The sequence below is a fragment of the Pseudophryne corroboree genome, chromosome 3 (assembly GCF_028390025.1).
Source record: "Pseudophryne corroboree isolate aPseCor3 chromosome 3, aPseCor3.hap2, whole genome shotgun sequence".
NCBI classification, from domain to species: Eukaryota; Metazoa; Chordata; class Amphibia; order Anura; family Myobatrachidae; genus Pseudophryne; species Pseudophryne corroboree.
Window position 1 is genome coordinate 449,417,949 of NC_086446.1, and position 25,600 is coordinate 449,443,548.

General features: G+C 44.4%; 1 protein-coding gene across 1 annotated transcript in view; it reads left to right on the forward strand.

Moving 5' to 3' along the window:
• Nucleotides 1-25,600, forward strand: part of LOC135055929 (protein-glutamine gamma-glutamyltransferase E-like) — a 97,551-nt gene that overhangs the window by 43,323 nt on the left and 28,628 nt on the right. Inside the window, exons 2-6 of the mRNA XM_063960532.1 lie at nucleotides 18,513-18,686; nucleotides 18,820-19,062; nucleotides 21,949-22,067; nucleotides 23,131-23,259; nucleotides 25,405-25,582. Of these exons, the coding sequence (XP_063816602.1) occupies nucleotides 18,513-18,686; nucleotides 18,820-19,062; nucleotides 21,949-22,067; nucleotides 23,131-23,259; nucleotides 25,405-25,582 (843 nt within the window). The remainder of the gene's footprint in view (nucleotides 1-18,512; nucleotides 18,687-18,819; nucleotides 19,063-21,948; nucleotides 22,068-23,130; nucleotides 23,260-25,404; nucleotides 25,583-25,600) is intronic.

Here is a 25,600-nt window from a genome sequence, read left to right on the forward strand (position 1 = left end):
CTGTATACCTGGCACTGTGGGGGCATCTGCATACCTGGCACTGTGGGGGCATCTGTATACCTGGCACTGTGGGGGCATCTGCATACCTGGCACTGTGGGGGCATCTGTATACCTGGCACTGTGGGGGGCATTTGTATACCTGGCACTGTGGGGTCATCTGTATACCTGGCACTGTGGGGGTATCTGTATACCTGGCACTGTGGGGGGCATTTGTATACCTGGCACTGTGGGGGCATCTGTATACCTGGCACTGTGAGGGGCATTTGTATACCTGGAACTGTGGGGGGCATTTGTATACCTGGCACTGTGGGGGCATTTGTATACCTGGCACTGTGGGGGCAATTGTGGATCTGGCACCGCACTATTGGGGGCATATGTGTATCACGTCCCATTTTAACTGGCCACACCCATTTTTTGGGCGCGTGCGCGCCTCCGGCGCGCACACACAGTACCTCTAAGGGGCAGACCTACTGGTGGGCAGGGTAATTTTTTAAGTTGAGAATTTTTGTATTGGCCCCCGAAGGATTTTATAAATATCCAAATGGCCCTCGGTAGAAAAAAGGTTCCCCACCCCTGTTCTAACCAGTTGTTATTATGTTCACTCTGTCATTTATGTATGATTTGGAATCTTTTGGAAACATGCTAGTAATAGAATATTACGTTCAATCAGCAGACCATTATTTTACTAAAATAATCTTACCAAGTATGAATCTACAATTTAGGAACACTGGGGCAGATGTATTAACCTGGAGAAGGCATACAGAACCAGTGATAAGTGCAAGGTGAAAGACACCAGCCAATAATCTCCAATATGTAAATTAACAGTTAGGATCTGATTGGCTGGTTCCTTTATCACCTTACACTTATCACTGGTTTATCACTTCCTTATGCCTTCTCCAGGTTAATACATCTGCCCCACTATGTATTAATATAATAGCTTGAAGTTATTGTTATCAGCCAGTGGGGGAGATTTAAAATATCTGTATCGAACCTTGGAGAGAGATAATGTGGACAGAGATAGAGTACCAACCAATCAGAGTTTAACTGCCAATTTACAGGCTGACAGTTAGGAGCTCATTGGTTTACATCATGGACATGGCCAGAACTTTGTGGGCCTCATAGCAACATAATTCTAGTGAGCTACCTCTCTCCACAGCAGTTGCTCATTTTTTGCCCCATATTAGTGTCCTAGTTAATTTTATGAGTGGGTACTCTCGTTTATGTTATTCCCCATAGTAGTGCCCTATTTCAAATTATACCATACAGTCACCCAGTTCATATTATGCCATACTATAGTGCCCCATGTTAACAATATGCCAAATTGTACTGACAGCAGTAATGCACCCAGTACACATTATGCCATACAATGCTTAGTGGGCAAATTCTAAGAACCCAGTAGACAACATTGTGACTTGTGTGCAGTTTAGCCAGACACCAGAGGTGGGCCGGCCCCCTTAGCCATTAGGCCCCATAGGAGTGGCACTCCATGCACCCACTATAGCTACGCCTATGATTGGTATTTTATCTCTCTCTACTTATCTTTCTCCAAGATTTTATAAATCTTCCCCAGAGCATTTCCAAGAACTGAGATTGAGCTAGGTAATAGTGTATTTCCCTGTAAAATGGTTAGATCTACCTATTTTCTTATTTTTCTATTTCATATTCTTTCATTAATACCCCTTTCACGCCGCACAAATAACCCGGTATCGACTCGGCATATTGCCGGGTGGACACGGGTCAGTGTGCGGTGTAAAAGTCCGAATTCCCGGCTCGCCTGACCCGGTAATTCAACCCGGGGTTATAAACAGTGTTATTCCTGGGTTGAATACCGGGTCAGTGACTGCATAAACGGATTCCCAGGTCGATGCAACCCGGGACCCATTTACTAGATAGGGAGAGGTGGCGCGGAGATGAGCTCATCTCCCTGCGCCGCCTCCACCTCCGCCCCTGCCGCTATGGCAACCGACCCGGCATATTGCTGGGTCTGAAAGCCAGTGAAAGGGGTAGGAGAGTCTCCAATGCCAGATCCCACCCGGGAAGGACCCGTTTCCAATTCCCGGGTGGGATCTGTCATTGGAGATGTGAAAGGGGTATAAAAAAATTAATTTACCTTGCATGCATTTTAGCCACATCTATCAGACAATAATCTTTCACAGTCTATTCATTGCCTCCCACCTGCCTGTGGGTGACAACAAACACAGGATAACAAAACCTAACCAAAAGGCAGATACCATGAAATTGTTCAGATTTCCTGTTTTCTATGGCTTCATATTTGCTAGAACCAATTCTTATATACAGTTATCATTTGAACAATAGTCAAAACATTATCAATGGATGACCATGCCCTGTCACAGGTACCACAATGGTTCATGGTGGAGTCAGATATATTTGATCATGGTGGGGTTGGGTATGTGTGACCGGCAGTCAGGAGACCGCTGGTCAGCATACCTCCACCGGGATTGCCGGTGGGTGGGGGCGAGTGCAGCAAGCCACGCTGAGGGCTCGGTGGGAATAGTCCCTGTTGGTCGGCACCCCGACCGTCGGGATTTTCAGGGTATGGGATGTTTGGGGAGGTGTTGTGACCGGTGGTCAAATAACTACATCCCTATCCAAACAGTCTGTCCTAATGGCATAGCTACTCATTGTATGTCAAGGTACATTCATTTTACAGTCATTCAATTCCTCTTAGCTTCCTGCATTCTTTGATATCAAAATATTATTTTAATAAATTACAGATAGCTGTTATGACTGTATTTATATTTCCAGTCAGGATGAACAATGTACCATATGTAATGTGTCATTACTAGAGATAAGCTAATCCTTAATCACCACCAGCGCTAGACAGTTTAGTCTGGTTTGCTCTGTTTTTGGTCATGGTCAAAACCAGGGCCGTCTTAACAGCAGCATTGGCCCCTGGGCACAGCAATGCACTGGGGCCCCTACCCATCCTCCAGCGGTAGGGGTGGGGGGTGCTATCAGCGGCAGCTTTGATTTCTCGCTGGCGGTAGGGGGTGTTCTATCTTCCGCTCAGCTTGTAGGCCCTGGAGCAGTCATTTCTGCTAATTACTCCTTTACTGCACAGGTGGTGGCAGATGGGATGGGAGAGAGAACACTAAACTGTAGAAGTGGGCAATGTACTGATTGAAGGGTCCCTAGTATATGACTTCCAGGGTGGTAGGAGGTGTTTAATATGTAGGGTGGGGTGGATAGTGGAGTGGGCTTAATATTCATCATTTTCTGGTCGGAGAGCAGCTTGCTTGACTGCAGATATCTCAAGTTCCTTTAAATAGATTTCTTAGCTTCGAATGGAATAAAAAAAACTAGAGAGTCCCACCTGTCAGGAGGTACTAGGGACTTGGTGATCAGAGTTCAGGAGCCAGAGCAATCCACAGACGAAAATATAAAACTGCATACCAGGCGTGTGGAGCTGGAGCAGGGACCAGCTGCTTGAAGGCTGTTATCTCTGGTTCTGGACAAAATAGAGACAAGCTGCCAATGGCCACTGAAAGGGGAGAGTCCCAACTTTTGGAGTATACCCTCAGAAAAACTCTTAAGTCAGACAGAACCCGTGATAACAGGCTTGGATGGGGACCACTGCTTTGACATCGAATATCTCTGGTTCCCCAGGGCATATTTTCAAAAATCTGGTACCCCTGGAAAGAGGAGACCCTCAGCTATCAGCGTAGGGCCCTTAAACTCCTGGGGTCCTTGGGCAAGTGCCCATTGAGCCCATATGAAAAGACGGCCCTGGTCAAAACCAGCCCAGGATGGTCAGCACAGGGGCTTGCTCCTCTAAGGCACAGGCATGCAGAAAACAGCATCATTGTATCATTGTATATCCCAAAAGCTATTAGTCCTGCACTGAAAGATTCTCGGTGGTAGATTTATCAAAGTTTCTAAAATAGACAAGTGGCAGTGTTGTCCATAGCAATCAATCAGATTCTATCTATCATTTCTATATTGCATTCTAGAAACTGATAGCTAGAAATCACGCTCTAAGGCAGACTTCCCCCATTTCAAACTTATGCTCTCATCCTTCAGTGCTGCCCTTTCTCTTGCTAAACAGTCATACTTCAAGAACCTCATCTCCTCCCAGTCTTCCAACCCCCGACGCCTCTTTGCCACTCTCGACTCACTCCTCTGCCCACCTCCACCTCGTCTCCCTTCCTCACTCTCTGCTCTTGACTTTGCCTCTTACTTCACATCCAAAATTGACTCCATACATAAGGACATCACATCACACCAGACCATCAGTAACCAACTTTCTCCCATCTCTTACCACCCCTCCCCATCCCTCCCACCAACTCTGACATCTTTCTCCCATGCATCTGGAGAGGAAGTCATGGCCCTCATTCATTCCTGTCCCCTCACCACCTCCCCACTTGACTCTATCCCCTCCTGCCTCCTCCGCTACCTCTTTCCTTCTGCTTGTTCCCATCTTTCCCACCTTCTCAATCTCTCCCTCTCATCAGGCACTGTCCCCTCTGCCTTCAAGCATGCACTCATCTCTCCTATTCTTAAAAAACCTACCCTTGATCTCTCTCCTCCCTTTTGCTTCCAAAATCCTTGAGCGTATTGTCTACAACCGCCTTATTTCCTTTCTTTCCTCACACTCACTACTTGACCCATTCCAGTCTGGCTTCCGTCCTCTCCACTCCACTGAAACTGCCCTTACAAAAGTATGCAATGACCTCCATGCTGCTAAATCTAAGGGATACTACTCTATACTTATTCTACTTGATCTCGCTGCTGCTTTTGACACTGTGGACAATCCTCTCCTACTGCAAATCCTTCACTCCATTGGTCTGCGTGACACTGCCCTCTCTTGGCTGTCTTCCTACCTCTCTGACCGTTCATTCTCTGTCTCCTCTCATGACTCCACCTCTGCCTCACTTCAACTAACTGTAGCTGTACCCCAAGGTTCTGTCCTTGGTCCTCTTCTCTACTCTCTCTACTCTCTCTATACATCCTCACTAGGTAAGCTCATTAGTTCTTTTGGCTTCCAAGATCATCTCTATGCTGATGACACCCAAATCTATCTTTCCTCTCCAGACCTTTCCCCTGCTCTCCTCACTCGTATCTCCAACTGTCTCTCTGCTACCACTTCCTGGATGTCCCAGCGCTTTCTTAAACTTAACATGTCTAAGGCCGAGCTGATCATCTTCCCTCCCTCCCGCATAACCTCACCTCCTACAATCTCATTATCTATTGATGGCACTACTATTTCGTGCGCTGTCTTGGAGTAATCCTTGACTCCTCCCTCTCCTTCAAACCACACATTCAGCACCTCTCACAAACCTGCCGTTTTCATCTAAAAAATATTTCCAGGATCAGACCCTTTCTGACCCAGGATGCTACTAAGACTCTTATCCACTCACTGGTCATCTCCAGACTGGACTACTGTAATCTCCTCCTGACTGGCATTCCTGACAAACACCTCTTTCCACTCCAATCTATCCTCAATGCTGCTGCCCGGCTCATTTTCCTCACCAAACGCACTACGTCTACCTCTCCTCATCTACTAGACCTTCACTGGCTCCCCTTCCCTTTCAGAATCCATTTCAAGCTTCTCACAGTCGCTTACAAATTCCTCACCCACTCCTCTCCCACCTACATCTCTGACCTTATCTCCCTTTACACTCTCACCCGTCCTCTTCGCTCTGCTAATGCACGACGACTCTCCTGCCTACGGATTACTTCCTCCCACTCCTACCTCCAAGATTTTTCACGTGCTGCACCACTTCTCTGGAATTCCCTACCTCTCCCCCGCAGACTCTCCATCTCTCTACAAAACTTCAAACGGGCTCTCAAGACCCACTTCTTCACCAAACCCAGCCAAATCTCATCCTTAGCCTCTGTTCCACATTCTCTATGTACCCCATCTGTCTCACCCCTGTCTGTCTACCCCTCCCCTTTAGATTGTAAGCTCTCACAAGCAGGGCCCTCTTCCCTCATGTGCTTATCCTTTGTCTTACTTTAATAATCTGCAACTGTACCACATCCAGCAGTCTTCTGCCACCTGATACTTATTCCAGTGTCATCTGCTGATGTAACTATGTTTATTTACCCTGTACTTGTCCTATACTGTCATCAACTGTAAGTTGCTGTTTTCCTGTTTGATTATTTGTGTACTCTGTAATTGGGCGCTGCGGAACCCTTGTGGTGCCATGTATATAAAGGATAATAATAATAATAGAATCTGATTGGTTTCTATCTACAACATCACCACGTGTCTGTTTTAGAAGCTTTAGTAAATCTGTCCTTGGGTATATTCTCTACTTCCTTAGCCATCACAGACAATTAGCAATATTGGCACTCCTAGTGTGGCAACTTTATTCGGTATCCTAATATCCTGTTATAATAGACACCTGAAGATACCCACCTAGGGGTTTCTAGTTGCCCAGAAACCCCCATTCAACCCAGACACATTTGACAAATCTACAGATCTGGAGGTGATTCCAAGTGTGACATTTGCATTTGTTGCTGAAGGAGCTCTCAATGAAAGTCAAACAGGCCATCCTTATGCTGGGTATCCACTGTGCCAATGGATCGCCTGTCTGGCCGATCCACCAACCTGTCTGACAATTGGTAAATGCATACCATACACACTTACTGATCTTTGGCCCGATGTGTTGTATCTGACGTCATAACTGGTCGGGTATTGACATGTGCACACCCAGTTGTGATGTCAGTCATTGGCAGCCTCTGCAGCAAGTGTACAGGTGGTCAACTGACTGCTTGTGCATACAACATGATGTGCCAAATTATCTGCAGATACAGGTGGGGCCGCGGTCATCTGAGACGGCTCCATCGCAAACGAGCACTCCCGGCATGACTAGACGATCCATCCGCCTAGTCACGCCGGGAATGCACAGAGATGCTCCCATTCAGAGCGTCTCTGTCTGGGCGTGCGGACGGAGATGCTCTACATTCAAGTGAGTGGGGCGCATCTCCATCACGGGCGCATGCGCACAGTAGGAGATGGAGACGCGAGTCCTAGGCGCGCCTAAGTGGGTGCGCCTAGGCACAGACGGAGCCACGACTAGCGTGGCTCCATCTGTATATCGGCCATTGACTGTAATATGTCTGTGAACGACATACAGTATCGGGGGCACACACCAGCCAACGTACCCAAAAATTATCGCCCATTCACTTTATCTTTATGTCGGCATACTTCCTAATGCTACAACATAGGGGATGGCATTAACTGAAATAAATAGCTGTTTTTTTAAATTAAAGATCAAAATAAATAACATTTGACAAAACAGATCTCATGATGGAAGAGTAGATTACATTAATAGAAAATCTGAATTACAGGTCTAGTTGCAGAGATGAATAAATCTATCAGCGAACATGCACATGTTCTTGTTACAAAATAATTGCTTCTGAAGAGACTTTCATTTGATTCTTCTAATTTTTAGACTGTAATATATTTACAGTCTAAACACAAAGCTGTAAAATTACACATAATGTAAATGGGTGTGATATACAAGTGAGACAATTAAAAGATAAACAGTCATTAGGTGGACACCATATGGTCGACAGAGTCAAAAGTCCGACAGGGTCAAAAGGTTGACAATGTCAAAAGTCTGACAGTTATAAAGGTCAAAAGGTCGACACAAAATTTGTCGAAAGTCGTCCCCTTGTAATTTGTTGAAATTTCGCCACTCGCGGGCGCGCTATGCTCGCCACATTTTGGGCACGGTGGATCGCTTCACTCGCCACAAGGTTACTAAAGGTAATAGTTTGTGACATGGATAGTACATTTTTAAAAAAGTTGAAAAAGCATGAAAAAACCCTAAAACAAATGCCAACCCTGTTGACCTTTTGGCCCTGTCAACCTTTTGACTGCCTGACTTTTGACCCTGATAGACTTTTGACTCTCTGTCAACCTTATGACCCTGTCGACCGTTTGACTGTCTACCATATGGTGTCGCCCTAATGACTGTCTTTTAACTGTTTAACTATCAAGCGCCTCCCATGTAAATATAATTAGAATAAAATACTACATATATTATATCATCCTATAGATTGTAAGCTTGTGAGCAGGGCCTTCCTACCTCTACGACTGTCTGTTATTTCCCAGTCTTGCTTTTCACTTTTGTTTCCAATTGTTTTATTTTATGTTATCGCTGTTTCCAATTACAAAGCGTAACAGAATTTGGTAGTTAGAAACTGTTAATTAATTAATAAATAAATACATACATACATAAATAAATAAATACATACATAAATAAATAAAGTTAAAATTGCCGGGAGAGCTAAACTCTCTTAAAAGATTGTGATGATAGATGATTCTCATCGCCACATTTTGATAAATATGTCCCTAAAGATTAACTATCCGTTTATATAACTTATTGTCACAGATACAGTAGGTTAGATTTCTACAGTAAGTGTGTTTTGCATTCAGCTATACATTCTGTTAAAGTGTACTGATAGCGTGGAATAATTCCAGTCTGGTAACAGACATACTATAAAACAACTTTGTTGGTAGCTAATTCATAATCAATTCTTTTTTCTTTAATAGTTTAGATATTTCTTATTGTGTAAAGGCTTGAGATACACCTCTGAATGGGTGTGTATCATTTTACCGGCGGCCAGCATCCTGACGCCGGGTTCCCGGCCGCAGAATGACGGTTCCCGGGGGGGATGCAAGCGCAAGAAGCCTGCAGTTGCCACGGGTTCTATTCCCACTCTATGGGAACACCCATCAGTGGGAATAGTCCCTGTTGGTCGACATGCCAACCGTCGGGAATGTGAAGGGGCGGGATGTAGGGGAAGGTAATGTGACCGCCGGTCACATAACTACATCCCCTCTGATTAATGTATTCCTGTTAGATAACATATTGCTGCTTATGTGATGATTATTGAATGTATTGCTTTGTATTTGCAATGCACTAGGTGTACATACCATACAGGACAGTCAGTGTAATTAGCAGTGTATGCTGTCTCATAGATAATAATAATACAGCTAATATGTATCTGCCATGCAAAAAGAAAATAGACATACTGTACTGTACTGCATGAACACATACACATCCAAAGTAACAATAAACATTCACTACAGTAGCTAATAATCCAGCTCATGCATCTATTCCTCAGTTACCAGTGTGTGTGACTGTGTGTGTACAGTGTGTGTGACTGCGTGTGTACAGTGTGTGTGGTTTCACCCTAACCCGTATTTTCTACAAGCCACATGTACAGTACAAAGCTAATTAATGCTAGACGTGTGGTTAACAAGAATGCAAAACTGTATGCAGCCATTTACTTTTGGGAATAATGCAATGTAGTGTCTACTCTTTGGTGTAGTGAAAAAAGTGAAAGGGTTGGAATAGTAGGCAGTATAGTGGTGTAGTGGTTAGAATCATTTCTTCACAGCACTCAGTTCATGAATTCAATTTCCAAAGGCCTATCAGTGTGGATTCTACCGGTGCTTTGTGTGGGTTTGCTCCTAAACTCAAACTGTTATAGTAGTTTCATTGGCTTCTGACAAAACAAGAGAAAAGTTATCCTAGTAAATAAATATGTGTGTAAAAGTATGTTTAATTCAGAGCAGTATGGTGGCACAGATGTCAGTATTGGTGCCTCGCAGTGCTGGTGGTATAATTAATAATATGTGTGGAGTTTGTATGTCCTCTCATTGTTAACACGGGTTTACTTAAAAAGTCCATATACACACTGACATTTAGGTCCAACTGAGGCATTGGCTGATAAAAAAAATATATCTTAAAAGCATTATATAATATGACAGCAATATACACTATTACAAAATAACAGTTTTCTTATTATTTCTTGTTATATTTGTTCTATATTGCATGACATTGTGATGTTATGCCATTTTCTTAGTTTGTTTTTTACTTGTCTAATTTGCTGGCAAATTATTACATATCTACAGCATTACAGTAATCAGTCACAAAGTGTCAGGTCTTTAAGAGTTTTGGACTTTACAGTATTTCCATACTTACCAACTTTCCTGGAAGGTGTGGGAGACTCCAGATTTAGTGGGACATGTACTAAGCAGTGGTAAAAGTGGAGAAGTGAGCCTGTAGAGAAGTTGCCCATGGCAACCAATCAGCTGCTCTGTATACTTTTATAGTAAGCAAATTATAAATGTTACGTCAATGCTGATTGGTTGCCATGGGCAAGTTCTTCACTGGCTCACTTCACTTTTATCACTGCTTAGTACATATCCCCCTTAGGGTTGTTCCCCACACACCCAGAAAATGTGATGGATCTGCTGCATCCTACACACTTCCTGGTAAAGTGGGCAAGATGGGGAGATAATACGGGATTCAGTCAAGATCCAGATGGTCGGGATCCTGGCAGTCGAAATACTGACACCGGAATCCCAACACAGCTGGGAATGCCAGTGCTGGCATCCCGACTGGGATCACAATCCCTTTGCCGGCATTCGGACACCCGGGATCCCGAACGAGACACTGCCAGGCCGCCGGAGAGGTAAGCGGTGGGGGGTGGGGTTAGGTTTAGACTGTGGGTGGAGGGTTACAGTTAGCCTGTGGGGAGTGGGGGTTAGGTTTAGGCTGAGGGGAGGGGTGGTTTAGGCACCACCGGGGAAGATTGGGCTGTTTATGGTTTAGGCTGCCAGAAGAGAGGGTTACGGTTTGGGGTCCATTGGGGGAAGGTAAGTATAGTTACTTTTCCCATGTTGGGATTCTCACTGCCGGAATGCCACGGGTAGTATTCTGACCGCTGGCATCCGGACCACCGGCATTTCAAACCCAGCCTGATAATACAGGGAATTACTGGTCCATATGGAGGTGGAGGGGTAATATGACACGATTTGCAATATTTTAGGTGCCCTCGCGATTCGCCGTGTTTTACCACAACAGGGGTGGGGACTAGTGACGTTGAGCCTGGCCCCGCCCCCAAAGTGTTCTACTATATCTCCTCTCCAGGCTTCTCATGGAAAGGAGAAAGATAAAGTAGGCAAGCATGAGTATATGCCTCATGGTCACTCCCCAGCCTGAACTTCCAATTATCATTTCCAGTTCTCCTGTGTGCCGTGGTTAAAGTGTTCCTGCATGAACAAACACCACAGAAAACTAAATAACTAATCTAGTACATATGCATTATACTTTCATTACAGACCAGCTCTGTAAATCCCCTACGTATGATGAGATGACCAGCAACAGTGGCAAACGCAGGATTTGCATGGGGGGTTTCCAGAACTGGGCGGAGCCAATCACAGGGGTGGGGACTGAGGTGACCCAGTATATGCTGGGTCCGTAAAACTAGTGTGTCTGTGTGTGTGTGTGTGTGTGTATATATATATATATATATATATCTACACATATATATATATATACATATATCTACACACACACACACATATATATATATATATATATATATATACATACACACACACATACATATACACGGGTGGTCTTCAGTATGCCGGCGGTCGGGCTCCCGGCGACCAGCATACCGGCGCGGGGAGCCTGACCGCCGGCATACCGACACTTATTCTCCCTCGTGGGGGTCAACGACCCCCCTGGAGGGAGAATAGAATAGTGTGGCGCGCGTAGCGTGGCGAGCGCAGCGAGCCCGCATGGGGCTCATTTGCGCTCGCCACACTGTTGGTATGCGGGCGGCCAGCCTCCCGGCACCAGTATGCTGGTCGCCGGGAGGCCGGCCGCCGGGAGATCGTAGTGAACCCATATACACATATACATAGCATATTAAACATGCATACATATATATATATATATATATATACACACACATACAGTACACATATATATACACATGTATATATATATATATATCATATGTGTGTGTGTGTTTATATGTATGTATGTATGTATATACATGTGTATATATATGTAGGCACATGGATATATATGTACTATAATTAAAATAAAGTAAACTTTTATTGCACTTGCAAGTGCCACCAGGAAGACAGCAGGCTGCAGAGGACGCTAGACAGTCATTAATAATACTCATGCAGCTAAAAAAAAAAAAAAAATTTTTCTAGTGGAGGGGGGTTTCTGGGTACTCGGAAACCCCCCCTGGGTGCGCCACTGAGCAAAGATTAAGATGGAATACAGTAGTCCGTATAAAGGCATTTACTACTTTACAGGCCATTAGTCTCTTTAATAAGAACACACATTGAATTAAGCTATAATAGACTGCACAATAGCATAGCCAATCAGCTGACATGGGAGGGAGGAGGTAAGCGTTGGGTATGTGTGTATCCATTCACAGAATGGATAGAATTTGACGGCAGATAAGAGCCACTTGGCCCATCTAGTCTGCTCCTTTTTTTTATCCTTTAGGCAATCTCAACCCTTTTTGAACCTTAATTCTTTGTAAGGATATTCATATGCCTATCCCAAGCATGTTTAAATTGCTCTACAGTCTTAGCCTCTACCACCTCTAATGGGAGGCTATTCCGCTTATCCACTACCCTTTCCTTAATGTTTCCTTAAATTTCCCCTGAACCTCCCTCCCCTCAAGTCTCAGTGTATGTCCTCGAGTTCTAATACTTCTCTTCCTTTGAAGAATGTTTCCCTCCTGAACTTTGTTAAGACCCTTGATATATTTGAAAGTTTCTATTATGTCCCCCCTTTCCCTTCTCTCCTCCAAACTATACATGTTAAGATCTTTTAGCCTTTTTGTGATGTAGGCCCTGCACCATTTTAGTTGCCCTTCTTTGTACACTCTCTAATGTATTTATAATATCCTTCTGGAGATATGGTCTCCAGAACTGGATGCAGTATTCCAGATGGGGCCGAACCAATGATACAGTGGAATTATCACTTCTTTTTTCCTGCTACTGATTCCTCTCCCTATGCAACCAAGCATCTGACTTGCCTTTCTCATTGCTTTGTTGCATTGCTTTCCTGCCTTCAAGTCACTTGAAATTAGTGATGAGCGGGTTCGGTTCCTCGGAAACCGAACCCCCCCGAACTTCACCCATTTTACACGGGTCTGAGGCATACTCGGATTCTCCCGTATGGCTCGGTTAACCCGAGCGCGCCCGAACGTCATCATCCCGCGGTCGGATTCTCACGAGATTCGTATTCTATATAAGGAGCCGCGCGTCGCCGCCATTTTCACTTGTGCATTGGAAATGTTATGGAGAGGACGTGGCTGGTGTCCTCTCTGTTTATTAATGTTGCTGCAAATATTTGTGCTTATTGCTTAATTGTGGGGACTGGGGAGCAGCTGTATTATATAGGAGGAGTACAGTGCAGAGTTTTGCTGATCAGTGACCACCAGTTTTATCCGTTCTCTGCCTGAAAAACGCTCCATACCTGTGCTTAGTGTGCTGCATATATCTGTGCTCACACTGCTTTATTGTGGGGACTGGGGACCAGCAGTATTATATAGGAGGAGTACAGTGCAGAGTTTTGCTGACAGTGACCACCAGTATATATAGCAGTACGGTACGGAAGGCCACTGCTCTACCTACCTCTGTGTCGTCAAGTATACTATCCATCTAGATTCTATACCTGTGGTGCATTTTAGTTTTGCAGTTTGCTGACAGTGACCACCAGTATATATAGCAGTACGGTACGGAAGGCCACTGCTCTACCTACCTCTGTGTCGTCAAGTATACTATCCATCTAGATTCTATACCTGTGGTGCATTTTAGTTTTGCAGTTTGCTGACAGTGACCACCAGTATATATAGCAGTACGGTACGGAAGGCCACTGCTCTACCTACCTCTGTGTCATCAAGTATACTATCCATCTAGATTCTATACCTGTGGTGCATTTTAGTTTTGCAGTTTGCTGACAGTGACCACCAGTATATATAGCAGTACGGTACGGAAGGCCACTGCTCTACCTACCTCTGTGTCGTCAAGTATACTATCCATCTAGATTCTATACCTGTGGTGCATTATAGTTTTGCAGTTTGCTGACAGTGACCACCAGTATATATAGCAGTACGGTACGGTAGGCCACTGCTCTACCTACCTCTGTGTCGTCAAGTATACTATCCATCTAGATTCTATTCCTGTGGTGCATTTTAGTTTTGCAGTTTGCTGACAGTGACCACCAGTAAATATAGCAGTACGGTACGGAAGGCCACTGCTCTACCTACCTCTGTGTCGTCAAGTATACTATCCATCCATACCTGTGGTGCATTTCAGTTGTGCGCAGTATATATAGTAGTAGGCCATTGCTATTGATACTGGCATATAATTCCACACATTAAAAAATGGAGAACAAAATTGTGGAGGTTAAAATAGGGAAAGATCAAGATCCACTTCCACCTCGTGCTGAAGCTGCTGCCACTAGTCATGGCCGAGACGATGAAATGCCATCAACGTCGTCTGCCAAGGCCGATGCCCAATGTCATAGTAGAGAGCATGTAAAATCCAAAAAACAAAAGTTCAGTAAAATGAACCAAAAATCTAAATTGAAAGCGTCTGAAGAGAAGCGTAAACTTGCCAATATGCCATTTACGACACGGAGTGGTAAGGAACGACTGAGGCCCTGGCCTATGTTCATGGCTAGTGGTTCAGATTCACATGAGGATGGAAGCACTCATCCTCTCGCTAGAAAGAAGAAAAGACTTAAGCTGACAAAAGCACAGCAAAGAACTGTGCGTTCTTCTAAATCCCAGATCCCCAAGGAGAGTCCAATTGTGTCGGTTGCGATGCCTGACCTTCCCAACACTGGACGAGAAGAGCTTGCGCTTCCACCATTTCCACCATTTTTGAAGTGCCATCCTGTCTGACACTGCAGTGCCACTCCTAGATGGGCCAGGTGTTTGTGTCGGCCACTTGTGTCGCTTAGCTTAGTCACACAGCGACCTTGGTGCGCCTCTTTTTTTCTTTGCATCATGTGCTGTTTGGGGACTATTTTTTTGAAGTGCCATCCTGTCTGACACTGCAGTGCCACTCCTAGATATGCCAGGTGTTTGTGTCGGCCACTTGTGCCGCTTAGCTTAGTCACACAGCGACCTTGGTGCGCCTCTTTTTTTCTTTGCATCATGTGCTGTTTGGGGACAATTTTTTTGAAGTGCCATCCTGTCTGACACTGCAGTGCCACTCCTAGATGGGCCAGGTGTTTGTGTCGGCCACTTGTGTCGCTTAGCTTAGTCACACAGCGACCTTGGTGTGCCTCTTTTTTTCTTTGCATCATGTGCTGTTTGGGGACTATTTTTTTGAAGTGCCATCCTGTCTGACACTGCAGTGCCACTCCTAGATGGGCCAGGTGTTTGTGTCGGCCACTTGTGTCGCTTAGTTTAGTCACACAACGACCTTGGTGCGCCTCTTTTTTTCTTTGCATCATGTGCTGTTTGGGGACTATTTTTTTGAAGTGCCATCCTGCCTGACATTGCAGTGCCACTCCTAGATGGGCCAGGTGTTTGTGTCGGCCACTTGTGTCGCTTAGCTTAGCCATCCAGAGACCTCGGTGCAAATTTTAGGACTAAAAATAATATTGTGAGGTGTTCAGAATAGACTGAAAATGAGTGTAAATTATGGTTATTGAGGTTAATAATACTATGGGATCAAAATGACCCCCAAATTCTATGATTTAAGCTGTTTTTGAGGGTTTTTTGTAAAAAAAAAAACACCCGAATCCAAAACACACCCGAATCCGACAAAAAAATTTCAGGGAGGTTTTGGCAAAACGCGTCCGAATCCAAAACACGGCCGCGGAACCGAATCCAAACACAAAACCCGAAAAATGTCCAGTGCACATCTCTACTTGAAATAGTGACTCCTAAATCCCTTTCCTCCTCAGTAGTTTCCATTATAGTACCCTTGATACTATATTTAGCCTTTGGGTTTTTGAGACCCAAGTGCATGATTTTGCATTTTTTAGCATTAAACTGTAGTTGCCACGTTCTTGACCATATCTCAAGCCTACCTAGGTCATCAATTATTTGTTTTACACCTCCCAGAGTGTCTACCCTGTTGCATATATTTGTATCATCTGCAAAAAGGCATACCTTCCCTTCAATATCATCTGCAATGTCACCAACAAAGATATTAAAGAGAACTGGACCAAGTACAGATTCCTGGGGTACTCCACTGGTAACATTTCCCTCCATAGATTGCACTCCATTAACTACAACTGTCTGTTTCCTATCCTGCAACTAGGTTCTTATCCATTTAACTGTTTTTATAATCCACCCCCACGCTTTCAAGTTTATTTAGCAGTCTGCAATGTGGGACATTGTCAAATGCCTTACTAAAGTCTAGATATGCTACAGCTACAGCTCCCCCTTGATCTATTATTTTCATCACAGAGTCAAAAAAGTCAATAAGATTTGTTTGTCATGATCTCCCACCAGTAAATCCATGCTGTTTTGGATCCTGTAAGTTGTTTGAGTTAAGATATTCCACAACTCTTTCTTTTAATAGTTTTTCCATTACTTTCCCTACTACTGATGTAAGGCTTACTGGTCTGTAGTTACTTGCTTCTTCCTTGCTTCCACTTTTGTGCAGTGGAACTACATTTGCTTTTTTCCAGTCCTCTGGAATAGCACCTGTATTTAGTGACTGGTTAAATAATTCTGTTAAAGGTGTAACCAGCACATCTTTTAGCTCTTTGAGTATCCTATCCTTGGGTGTATCCCATCTGGTCCCATTGATTTATCCACTTTTAGTTTTGAAAGTTCTGTTAGGACCTTCTCCTTTGTAAATGTACTTTCATCTGCCTTATTTTTGTGAATGTCCTTGCAACTTAACTGTGGCCCCATCCCTTCTTCTGTAGTAAATACTGAGCAAAAATAATTATTTAAGTGATCTGCTATTGCCTTGTCTCCCTCCACCAAATGCTCACTCTCTGTCTTAAGTCTTATTATTCCTCCATTTGATTTTCTCCTTTCACTTATATACTTAAAAAAAATGTTGCCCCCTTTATCTACTGACTGGGCCATTTTCTCCTCAGCTTCTGGTTTTGCAAATCTGATCACTTCTTAGCATCCTTCTGTCTGTCAAGATACACCTCTTTGTCGTTATTATTTTGAGTCTGTTTGTATTTCCTAAAAGCCATCTTTTTTGCCTTCACAGTGTTCACACTAGTTGATACTTCTTTTGTGAACCACACTGGCTTCCTTTTCCTGGTGCTTTTCCTAACCCTTTTGATACAAAGGTCTGTTGCACTTAGTGTTGCACTTTTCAGTTTTTCCCACCTCTCCTGCACTCCTTCCAAGTTCCTCCAGTCCACCAATGAATCACTTAAACATCTCCCCATTTTTGCAAAGTCAGCATTTCGAAAATCCAAGACCTTTGTTTTTGTGTGACAGGAGTTGGATCCTGTCTTTATACTAAACCATACTGCTTGATGATCACTGGATCCCAGGTGCTCACCCACATATGTGTCGGATATCCTATCAACATTTGTAAGAATCAAATCTAATATTGGGGGTCATTCCGAGTTGTTCGCTCGCAAGCGGATTTTAGCAGATTTGCTCATGCTAAGCCGCCGCCTACTGGGACGGGAGTGAATCTTAGCATCTTAAAATTGCGAACGATGTATTCGCAATATTGCGATTACACACCTCGTAGCAGTTTCTGAGTAGCTCCAGACTTACTCGGCATCTGCGATCATTTCACTGCTTGTCGTTCCTGGTTTGACGTCACAAACACACCCAGCGTTCGCCCAGACACTCCCCCGTTTCTCCGGCCACTCCTGCGTTTTTTCCGGAAACGGTAGCGTTTTTTCCCACACGCCCATAAAACGGCCTGTTTCCGCCCAGTAACACCCATTTCCTGTCAATCACATTACGATCGCCAGAACGATGAAAAAGCCGTGAGTAAAATTCCTAACTGCATAGCAAATTTACTTGGCGCAGTCGCAGTGCGGACATTGCGCATGCGCATTAAGCGGAAAATCGCTGCGATGCGAAGATTTTTACCGAGCGAACAACTCGGAATGACCCTTTGAGTCTTTGCGAGTGGGCTCCCTCACCAATTGCTTGAGAGATGCTCCCTGTAAGGAATGTAGAAATTTGCCACTTGTAGCTGAACTTGCAACTTGAGTTGGCTCAGTGATGGTCAGAAGGATCGAAACTAAATGATCCAGACCATTTTTTTTTTTAGCCATTTTCTGGCTATTAACAATCTTTGCTCAGGTCTGCCCATTTACTGAATGATAATAGTTTAGAACAGTCGTTTCATTGGCCTATCTGAACAATTAACATCTAGTGTCATAACGGAATCAATACCAGACCTTACATAGACTTTTACTTTTAACTACAGGTAAGTAATGTCTACGGGATACGGTTACATTGCTGGCAGTCGGGATCCCAGCGGTCAGGGTACTGACGCCAGAATCTCAACCACTGACAATGCCAACAGCCAGAATCCCAACTGGCAGGGGCTATTCCTGTGACAGGGAATAAAACCTGTGTGGAGCACAGCGAGCCACCGAGCCCGCAAGGGACTTGCTGGGGCTTGCCCCGCTGCCGGCTTTCTGGCGGCCGGGATCCAAGCGTCTGTATGCTGACCACCAGGATCTCGGCCGCCGGTATCCCATACCCAACGCATGTCTACAGTACTAAATGCTTCTTTTTGTTTACAGCTCTAAAATTGAAAACGTTCAGTATGGAAGAGGCATTAAACATGGAGGAACACAGGACGGACTATTACAACAGCAGCAAACTTATTCTGAGGCGAGGACAGAAGTTTAGGATAACACTTCACTTTAACAGGCCCATTCAGAAAGGAGACCAGGTGCAACTGATTGCTGCCACAGGTAACGATGAATAACTGAATCTGCTAGCTGGGTGTTTCAGCTATGTACATTACACCTATTTTCCTCATCACTATATAATGACACAATGTCACTCATGTCTACTCTAAGCTCATTGTGGTTGTCTCATTCACAGGACCAGCTCCTCTGGAGTCTGACAACACACTGGCTGTCTTTCAGCTCTCTGGCTCCACAAATAAAACCTCCTGGACAGCTGTAAAAGACTCCAGCTCCACAGCTGATGTGAAAGTCATTGTCACCAGTCCTGCAGATGCACCGATTGGTTGTTACAAAATGAGTCTATGTATCTCCTACAGAAATAAGCAGCGCGATTTCAGACTAAAGGATGTCATACTTCTATTTAACCCCTGGGCTACAGGTAAACCACAACATAATTATAAATATAAACATTGCAGTACATTAGGATGACCTGTCACCAAGTCCTCCAATGTTAGTTTGGTGCTTTATTCTAGCAAAAAAATAAAACATGAAGTTACTCAGACATCTTGTTTACCTAGAAGAGAGCATTAAAGTCAACTCACTCTTTATGCACAATGCTGTCTCTTTCATCAGCATCTTGCACATACAGTCTGAACAATACTGCTGTGTTATACTGTATACATACTGTACCTCCCAACTTTTGAAAATAGTTTCCCGTGCCTTTGCGTACACCATAGGAGAGTGCGTGTTCGAAAGGGGGAATGACCGAGGGCCATGGTGTATGACTTTTTTTGCACATCACATCCCTGTTTCTCATCATGCAGGGGGCTTGCCCAGCATTCCAGGAGCCCCCAGCCTCTTCCGCCACTGCGTGGCGCAAATCTTGTCCAATTTGTGAAGAGAAGAAGTCTCTCAGGTTTTAAAATTCTTCAACACTTCCACTGTATAAGTGCAGCTTGGAAGATGAGTTGGGCTATCATTATAGAGAGCTCATTCCCTGGCCGTGTTTCTCTAGATTTGCAATATAATGCGGCTGATTCACTTGTGGTGTGCGCCACCTGCTGGCCGTCTAAAGGAATGAGAGTCTGTTGGAGCTATTCAGTTGTTTCTGCAATAGAAGCCCATATTTCTTTCTTTCTTTATTAACAGTTTCTTATTACGCAACAAATTTAGCTGTGCTTTACAATTGGAAACAACAATGATAAAACAAAACTGGGTAATAACAAACAGTCATACAGGTAGGAAGGCCCTGCTCGCAAGCTTACAATCTATGCTGAATTAGGCATTAATAAACAAGGATAGGTGCTATCTGTTGCATCTGTCCACCAGATTGCAAAGGTTCTTGGTGGGTTGCATAAGATGGCCATTCCTCAATGATAAACCGGAGTTCAGGGAATGCTTGAAGGTTTGGAGACTAGGGGAGAGTCTTCTTATGTGTGGTAGGGCATTCCACAGAGTGGGTGCAGCACAAAGAAAGTCCTGCAATCATGAATGTGAGCAAATAGTGAGTGTGGATGAGAGACGTAGATCTTGTGAAGAGCGAAGAGGTCGGGTTGGGAGATATTTTGAGATAAGCGAAGTGATGTACGTTGGTGTAGTTTGGTTAATGGCCTTGTGTGTGAGTAAAAGTATTTTATATTGAGTACGGTAGAATACAGGTATGCAATGGAGGGACTGACAGAGTGGATCTGCAGATGATGAACGTCTAGCGAGGAGGATTAGCCTTGCAGCTGCATTCAGAATGGATTATAGAGGTGGCCATTAGCCACAGCAGCATGCTTGACATGCTGCGGTCATTTGGGGTCCGGGAAGGGATGGGCATGGCCAGTGTTCAAGAAAATGGATGGTGTCAGCCCTGTTTATTGGGTGTGCCAAGGCCATTGGCTTCACTGCCCAGATGCATGAAAATACTGGACATCCTGAGTAGCTTGGATACTCAGATGACAAATGTACAAGCAGAGTGATCCAATTCTGCATCCTGGAATACAGAAGCAGATCACAGAAACCAGCAGGAAGCATCTATTTACACAAGACGCCTCCTGTAGCATTAGCATATAGCAAGACACAGTGACTATGCCACTCCGTCCATCTCTGAATCAGGCCTTTTATTTGCCCAATTTAGCTCCACCCTTTATGCCCTATTGGGCTATCAATCAACCCTACTCACAAGTTACGAGTGTGAATATCTTGAGCAAGTTAAGGGAAAATAGTTTTTTTGTTGACTGTAGCTTGCATTGCTTAATTAAATCGTTTAGAATTGAGGAGAGTTGACATTTGTGTTTGCTATTCTGCAGAAAGCTTCAGCTTTGTCCCCAGACGTTCAACTGAAGCTTCGTCCTTTTTATCTTATTTTCGGAAAAGCAAAAAAGTGTTATTAATAAGGGTCCAAGTCTGACTATTATTAAACGTAGACTTAGTTACAGTTATGCTAGCAGTTGAGAAGGGGTGGTATTTGATATGCCGGCTGTTGGGATCCCGGCGCTCAGTATACCGGCGCCGGAATCCCGACAGTCGGCATACCAACAACTTTTCTCCCCCAAGGGGCTCTTTTGCGCTCGCCCTGCTGCCAGTATGCCGGCGGTCGGGATCCCGAATGCCGGCATAACATGCTATACCTGTTGAGAAGGGATGCGGTCAAAATACTGGCAGTCATGATTCCGACAGTTGGAAGGCTGACAGTAGAATCCCGATGGTCAGTATCCTGGAGGTAAGTAATGGGGTAGGGGTTAGAGTTAGGCACGAGGGGGAGGGTTAGGGTTAGGCTGTGGGGGTTGTGGGAATTTAGGATTAGGCTGCAGGGGAAGGGGGCTAGGAATAGACTGCAGAAGTGGAGGAATAGGGTTGGGCTGTGGGAGGGGTAGGTTAGGGTTACACTACAGGAGAGGTGGGTTAGGGTTAGAATTAGGGGTAGGATAATAATACTTACTAGGATGTGTCCAGATTCTGTCCATCTGGATCCTGCTGTTGGTCTTATGTCGGTATTCCAACTGCAGGGATTTCGTACCCAATCCATTGAGAATCATGGAAATAAAGTGTGGTAAGGGGCTCACAGTGATTATAATTCGGGACTTTATGGTAAATATGATGAGACATGTAAAAAAAAAAATATTTGTATACGTGTCATACAGTTACAGCACTTGCATGTTTATCATCACTTAACCTGAGGGCTGATCAGTATCATTAAGAGTACTCATCATCCTACTTTATGTGATTTCAATTATTATTACCCTACTATATACACACAGTACACTGGTCTTTACTTATTTGAGTTATTGAGCCAAAATATTTAATATCAAAGGTCAAATGAATATCTGCGCATTTTCAGATGATAATGTCTTTATGGAAGATGAAAATGAAAGGCTTGAATATGTTTTAAATGACAATGGTGTCATTTTCTATGGTCTCCTGGATTCCATCAAGCCAATGGGATGGAACTTTGGACAAGTAAGAATATTATTTAGGTGTTATAACTCTAATGGACTGATTTTTAACCTCAAAAAAGGAAATCATTTTCTTAACTGTGGGGCAATTCAATTGTTTTACCCTGAACCTACCACCAGATGGCGCCCGATGGAGCAGTTCAATTGTTGATCCATTCAGACGCGAATAGCCATGGGGGAACACATTTCAGCTCACAGTTTCCTGAGGTGACGAGCTGAAATGTGCAAAAAAACGTCACTTTGGGCACACAAATGGTAGTTTGGTGCCTAAAGTAGTACATTAGGTGATTTTAGCTGCTTAGCGTGGCAAAACCCAGTCCTTCTGGGCACCCACATGTGGCATTTGTGCCCTATGGGTGAAACAATTGAATTGGTCCAATGGGCACACATTAAGTTTGGGCACCCACAAAACAATCAAATTCCCCTTTATGCACATTTTGTTCTAGGCCCAATCCCCAGTGGGAATACAGGGGTACTGTAGATTCTTCCCCATGTATTACTGTGACGGTGTGTGCAAGCGTTCCGGCATCTGCACTGTCGATTTCGACAGCTGCAGGTGTTGTTACCCATTCACAGCTATTACAGACTGCTGGCTCCGGCCAGTTCATTGGAGATCTCGTGATGATTGCAAGATCTCACACATGCCTAGTGGAGCCAGGCGGGGGGAGAGATACAGCGCATCAGCACTAGGCTGATGCATTGTGGGCCAGGCATCGCCTGATGGGAGAGTTTTCACTCCCCCACTCTGGCATTGAGATGTTAATATGTCTCGTTACTAGTGCTTCCTGCTTCACCTCGGTAAAGAGGCGAAGCGGGAAGAGCAATACCAGCACGGTATGTGCAAGTATCATACATCTACCCCACAGTGCTGTGCTGACCGGCCTATGGAAAGGTGACTCCACACTGTTTCTACCCACTGTAGTGCAAAAAGTACCAGAAAAATCACAAAATTTTAATTCTGTAATGACTAAATAAAATAATTATTTTTGTAAATGCTTCTTTTATGTTGTTATTATTATTAGTTTCATAACTTTCTATGAATTCAGACAGTTTATGTTTTTGAATAGTTCGAAGACGGCATTCTGGACATCTGCTTCCAGATCTTAAATAAAAGTTTAAGCTACGAGGAAGATAATGCCCTTGACTGTTCAAAGAGGGGTGATCCTGGATATGTGGGAAGGGTACTCAGTGCAATGGTAAGAATATGTTCACTATAGTTATGATTTGGTATTAGTACCTACTCTATCAGTGTATCATGTGGTAGGTTTGTCTCATCTTGTGTCCTGGGCAGTACTCAGTTAGTGGCTCCACTCCACCGTTAACATCTAGTAAATATTGTGCCCTGTATCTGATCCAACTACATTTTTATTTGATACAATGCTGGTCACTCACTACAACTTATATCGTACCATGCTAGTGTTATGCACACCAGTGCCTGCAGGAATGTACTGGTGTTTGAACTGTTATGCAAAACAAATGGACTCACAGACAGACTGGGGAATATGACATAACGTACACAGAAGGTGATAGGGTAACAAAATACACACAAAGTGAACAGAGAAGCCCAGAGGCTAAGGAGCTGGGTGTCTCCCTTGTATTAGTAATGCTCAGATGAGAAAAGCAAGATGTTGTGTTTTAATACGTAGAGAACCCGAAATGCTGTTGCTAAGGGCAACAGCAAAACCCTAAAGGGTTACCAACGGGTGTGGCAGTAAACTCCTTGGTCAGAGATGGAATGATAGACACAAGGAGAGTCTCCACAATCCTAATTCTCACTTGCAGTGCACAGGTTCAGCTTACTGCCACTAAACTGACCCCTGACACCTAGCACAGTGAGACAGGATTAGACAGGCAAGTCTTAGAATACAGCCGCAAACTTGCTAAGTTCACAGAGTAGTAACAGAACCCCAGCAAGCTAAACGACTGACTCCAGTCTTACTGCTAGGTCTGGATTGGCAGAGTGTAATACCAAATCCCCAGGCCTATTTGCAGTAAGCAACAAACAAATACAAAGCTACACAGTACTGGCTAACTTTCAGGAACTGACTAACCAACAAAGATTCAGCAGCATCTGCTTACCCTAAGAAGAGGCCTTATAAAGCAGGTGCTGTCCACGCCCCACTCAGACCCCACAGACCGTGAGCACAAAAACCAGCACCGGATCCCCTACCGTGCACAGAGCCTGTAACCACTGCACAGCAAAAGACCCGAACCGGAGTATCAGCTGCGCTCAGGTTACTCTGCTAGCACTTGTCTCCCGGTTGCCATGACGACGTGGCAGCACAGGGCAGGAGACCCTAACAGCTAGTCAGTCACAAACACTAATATCTTACTATTCACTTATATCTTGAAACAAATGAAAGAAATGCGACTAGCACCAAAAGAAAAGGTCTTGGGTCTGCAGCCAAGACAGAAGGAAGTCTTTAGCTGCAGATCAATATCTGCAGAGAACCAAGGTTTAGTGCAGGGGTGGGCAATTAATTTCTATAGGGGGCCACATGAAAAATCTGAACTGATTTGGAGGGCCGAACCAATGATAACTTGAACTTAATTATGCTCAATAAATAATAAAAGCACAGACCTACTTTTTAATGTCAATTTTTTCTGCTATTGGCTTGTAAGTAATGTGCACTATATGACGGGTTGCTGTCCCATTGCTGCAAGACTCACCCTGGATGCCAGTCTGACGGGATCTCTAAAGCACCCCGAAGTTTAAGCAGGAAGTGACAGGGCAAAGCCGTCTCCCGCGGGATAAATGTCATCAGGCGCTGGTTGCTAGGGACCCAGGGGGCGGAGACCACCGGCAGTGACTGCCCGTGCACTGTGGCTCTGTAGCTTGCGACTCGCGGGCAGTCACTGGGCCTCAATTGTTAAGCTGCATCGCAGGATCTTTGTGAGCTAGCGATACAGCACAGTGTGTGGTGCAGGGAGCCTGTGGGCGGAGAGCCGCAGGTGCTGTGTGTGTGAGATTAAGGGGGGGTAGCCGTGTGATTGGAATAAATACGCGGGCCGGACAGGGATTGCCAAAGGGCCGTATGTGGCCCGCGGGCCGTACTTTGCCCAGGTCTGGTTTAGTGTTACAAGTATTTTTCCTGACTGAAGTGGATGTGTACCGTGAAATTTATTGCTGACTGATCTATGGGCCTTATTCATTCCTGATCGCTGTTGTGCGTTTTCACATTTACTCTATTTAGAAAGATATTTTTTTTATATATAGGAAAGACAATAAGAAACAATTTCATAAAAACTTTTTAGTTTAAGCCATGTGCAGCCAAATTTGAATAACTATAATAAAAATAAAGTCATCACTAAGACACTGTCTGCATCATTCCTTGCTGCAGATAAACAGCTTTGATGATGAAGGAGTATTGGAAGGAAACTGGTCTAACAAAATGTCAGGTGGTGTTGATCCTCAGGATTGGAGCGGAAGTGTTGACATCCTCATCAAGTGGCGTAAAGGAGGATATAAACCAGTCAAATACGGGCAGTGCTGGGTATTTGCTGGAGTCATGTGCACAGGTAATTTACGCTATACAA